Source organism: Micropterus dolomieu, unplaced genomic scaffold (genome assembly GCF_021292245.1).
Source record: "Micropterus dolomieu isolate WLL.071019.BEF.003 ecotype Adirondacks unplaced genomic scaffold, ASM2129224v1 contig_13122, whole genome shotgun sequence".
NCBI lineage: Eukaryota > Metazoa > Chordata > Actinopteri > Centrarchiformes > Centrarchidae > Micropterus > Micropterus dolomieu.
In genome coordinates this window covers 1-3,746 of record NW_025742108.1, presented here as the reverse complement: position 1 = coordinate 3,746, position 3,746 = coordinate 1, and the positions used below count along the sequence as shown (strand labels likewise).

Sequence of the window (3,746 nt, the reverse complement as noted above, 5' to 3'; positions counted from 1 at the left end):
CCTCGCAGCATCACAGCTTTCCCACATTCATTCATTTAGCTGTTGTTCTACTCCACGTTTCTCGGGAACCGCTGCCCCCCATCATGACAGAATTTGCGTCTTTAAGGTAAAGAAAAGAGAAATGAGGCTTTAGTGCATAGAAGCTGGAACCGGCGGGTGATGCAGGAGCAGCAGCTGGTGCCAGAGGAAAGGTCATGTTGCTGCCTGAATCAGTCAGTTTGACCTCAGACAGCTGCTGCGCTAACATCAGCACGCTAACATCCACACTTCCATGTGTTTCAGGCTGCTGGAGCAGAGAGTCCTCCGCCCTCCTGCAGCCCAGATGAAGTGTCTCATGGTTACGTCACCATCGGGGTAAAGATCTGGATCGGGGTCAACACAGAATTCTCCTCCTGCTGTCTGTTTAGGAAATGATGGAAGTAAGACGCAGCTGAAACGTTGCTTTCTCGTGACATTAATGATAATTCCTCTGTGTGTGCGTCAGCCTGGTGTGAGGACTCATTATGTTGAAATGGGCTCAGGTCCACCAGTTCTGCTGTGTCACGGCTTCCCTGAGAGCTGGTACTCCTGGAGGTACCAGGTAACGTGTTCAGACTGGATTTCACCTGAAAGTTCGGATGTTGTACACGTTTATATATTGAAACTAAAAGCAAACACTCGTGTGCCTGAACATCCTCTCCTCTCTCTGGTAGATCCCGGCCGTGGCAGCAGCAGGGTTCAGGGTGTTGGCTCTGGACATGAAGGGGTACGGAGAGTCCACAGCGCCCCCAGGTGTGTGTGTGGGTCAAAGGTCAACACTAAATCGCTCTTTTTAACGTGGAACCAAAAATTCCTGCTCCTCTGAATGGAAACAAGTTTAAATTACAAATAATCAAAAGATAAAGTAAAAATGTTTCCATGAGAGTTAAACAGATACACGTATAATAGACAAAATGTAGTCAAATAAATGCAGAATCAAAAGATCAGCAGAACAGGTGCAGATCATACAGCAGGAAATAAAAATATAAACGTCCGAGGACGGTTAAATATCTCACAATAGAAACTAAACTTTATATATTTACTAAAATATGGCGACGACGGGCTGAAATATCTGGAGAAAAAGTCAAATATTAATCCAAGAACATGGAAATCTAGAGTTAAATTGTTGCGTGTAGGTTTGTCCAAATATTCCAAATAAGAGTTGATAATCATAAGAATCAGAACCCTGAACATGACTTTAAAAACAGTGACATGAGAAAACACGAGCACTTCAGCTTCATCATCGAGGAAATCTTTTTGTATTGAACCCAAATAATCATGTCAATAAAAACAATGAGCAGAAACGTGGACTGAGTTTGGCTGAACGGTAGAAGACGAGGTGACGCACATTAACCTGAGGCGGGACGATACGAGAAGAGCTGCAGGGAAGGAGACTTCACTTTCTGCAGGTCCGGCAGAGACCAGGAAGTCCACAGTCCACGTGGAGCAGCTCAAAGACAGAGAAGAAGAAGATCCATCCAAACCCGCTCCAGGGATCAGCACACGTCCTGCAGCACATTGTTGCCCAGAGAGCTTTAATTTAATGAGGGGAGATGTCCACAAAGACTTTTCTCCTCCTTCAGTCGCTCTCACTCTAACTTGTGTTTCCTTTCCCCTTCCCTCGCCTCACAGGTGCGTGTGATTCACCTCCTCACTTTCCTGTCAAACATGAAAAAGGGCTGTTCTGCACTTTTTCTGCTCCTTTCTGCTACTAAAACAATCTAAAAGCTGCTGCGTCTAATGTGTCTAAGTTAGAGGTTAAGAGGGTAAAAGGGCCTCGCTCACAGTCACAGAAGAAGAAACCTGAGAAGGAAAGGCTTTCTGAGCGAGAAGATGAGGATACAGCCATTATTCATATAGCCAGACAAACAGTATCAACACCTCCCAGATGATCAGAGGGACGTGATGCATTGCTGTAGACTAAATCCCCAACAGGAGAGAAAGGAGTTAAAACCAGCTCCACCTTCAACATCTCCAGCAGTAAAAGAGCTAAAGTTCATGTTGCTGATAAAACTTACATGCTTTTACTAAAGGAAGCTTTGAATGCAGTGGAGTATTTTCTCCGTCTGGCGTCAGGACTTTTCCATTTTGACCTTTTACTGTGTATAAAAAGCATTTTACAACCAGCAGATTCTGAAGGTTCATGTTCTTACCTGGTTACCTGTCGTTTCTCCGCCGACAGACACAGAGGAATATTCTCAGGAGCAGCTCTGCCAGGTACAAACTCACCAACACACGCTCATCTTCATGGTTTCACTGAACAAAAGGAGAGAAACATTTACTGAAACACACATTAAGTGTTGAGGATGACTGCGCTGCTCCACGTGACCTCAGGGTTTTACATGTTTTTACATCATCGGAAAGTAAACAAAGCGTTTCCCAAAGCAAAGCCTAGTTTTTTAGCTTCATGAAGGCATTTTTTATTGTTCTTGGTCGACTTGTTTAAGCCTTTAATGGTTTAGTGTGACATCATGTTGACAGAATGGTTGTATTTAACCAGATTTAACCATCTCTCCCTCTGTTTGTTATCGTGTCACCGCCACACAAACAGTAATGCAGCTTACACAGAATAATATTAAAGGTTTTCTCTCTCTTCAAGGATTTAATCACATTTCTGGACAAAATGGTGAGTAATAACATATCACACGCACTCTTACCTCAGCGGCACAAATTTCTATTAAATGAAATGATGAAAAGAGTTGATGGAAGTTTGTTTAGTCCAGAAACAGTGACATTAATTTACAGTAACGTCTGAAAGTTTCTCTTCACTTTAGTTCAAAATAAACCTGCAGAGACTTTAAACTTGCTGCAGATATTCAGGCGATTATCTCAGTTTGTCGTCCGCGTCGTGTTCTGATGGAGAACCCAGATCTATAATATCTTCTCCAGGCGATACCTCAGGTCACCCTGGTGGGTCACGACTGGGGCGGCGTTCTGGTGTGGACCATGGCTCAGTATCATCCTGAGAGAGTCAGGTGAGCACACGCACAGGTTCAGGTGCGCCTCCCAGATGCTCGATGCTGTAGTAAAACCTGTTTGTTGTTGTGTGTGAAGCGCTGCGGCGTCTCTGAACACTCCTCTGTTCCCCGCCGATCCTTCTGTAACTCCTGCAGAGAGACTGAAGGCTGAACCCAGATTTGACTACCAGCTCTACTTCCAGAAACCTGTAAGTCTGTCTGCAGCATGCTAACACGCTGACACAGGCGGGACTTCAGATCAGTTCAGATCTTTGTTTGGTGAACACAACGATGGCTTTATATTTATACGACAGACGACACACGGCACGTTATATCGTGAGCCGACAGGCTGAGCTCTTTATTCCATTATGATGAGATCTTCGTCTGCTGTCCCTTTCTGTCAGACTAAAGACTGAAGCGGGGGGAAACTGTTAGCCTGGCTCTGTCCAAAGTTCAGAAGACAGCTTTAAAGTTCACTGACAGACACTTTAGATCTAGTTTAGTTCATCTGGACACAACCAGAAATGTGAAAAGGATCATTTAAATAAACCAAAGTATTTGTGTTTTTCTAGACGGCAGCTAAAGAAGACGAGCCAGAGATTTGACTGTGGGACTCGCATGACGATAGAGCTCTGGATCTGTCCACCTAAACGCAAAGTGTCCACCTGTGTGTGTTGCAGGGCGCGGCGGAGGCCGAGCTGGAGAAAGACTTGGAGAGGACCTTTAAGATTTTCTTTTTCAGCAGCGGTGAAGCGGTGAGTAGACACACAC

The 3,746-nt window shown here is 44.7% G+C and overlaps 1 protein-coding gene across 1 annotated transcript; it reads left to right on the top strand.

Moving 5' to 3' along the window:
• Positions 1-43: 43 nt before the first annotated feature.
• LOC123966307 (bifunctional epoxide hydrolase 2-like) lies at positions 44-3,730 on the top strand (the record flags this gene model as incomplete). Its single annotated transcript, XM_046042489.1, has 9 exons — positions 44-106; positions 283-354; positions 485-580; positions 693-771; positions 2,201-2,235; positions 2,618-2,644; positions 2,908-2,993; positions 3,073-3,184; positions 3,656-3,730. Coding segments are annotated over exons 3-9 (483 nt in total), but the record flags the coding sequence as incomplete, so codon positions are not given.
• Between the last annotated feature and the right edge of the window lie 16 nt (positions 3,731-3,746).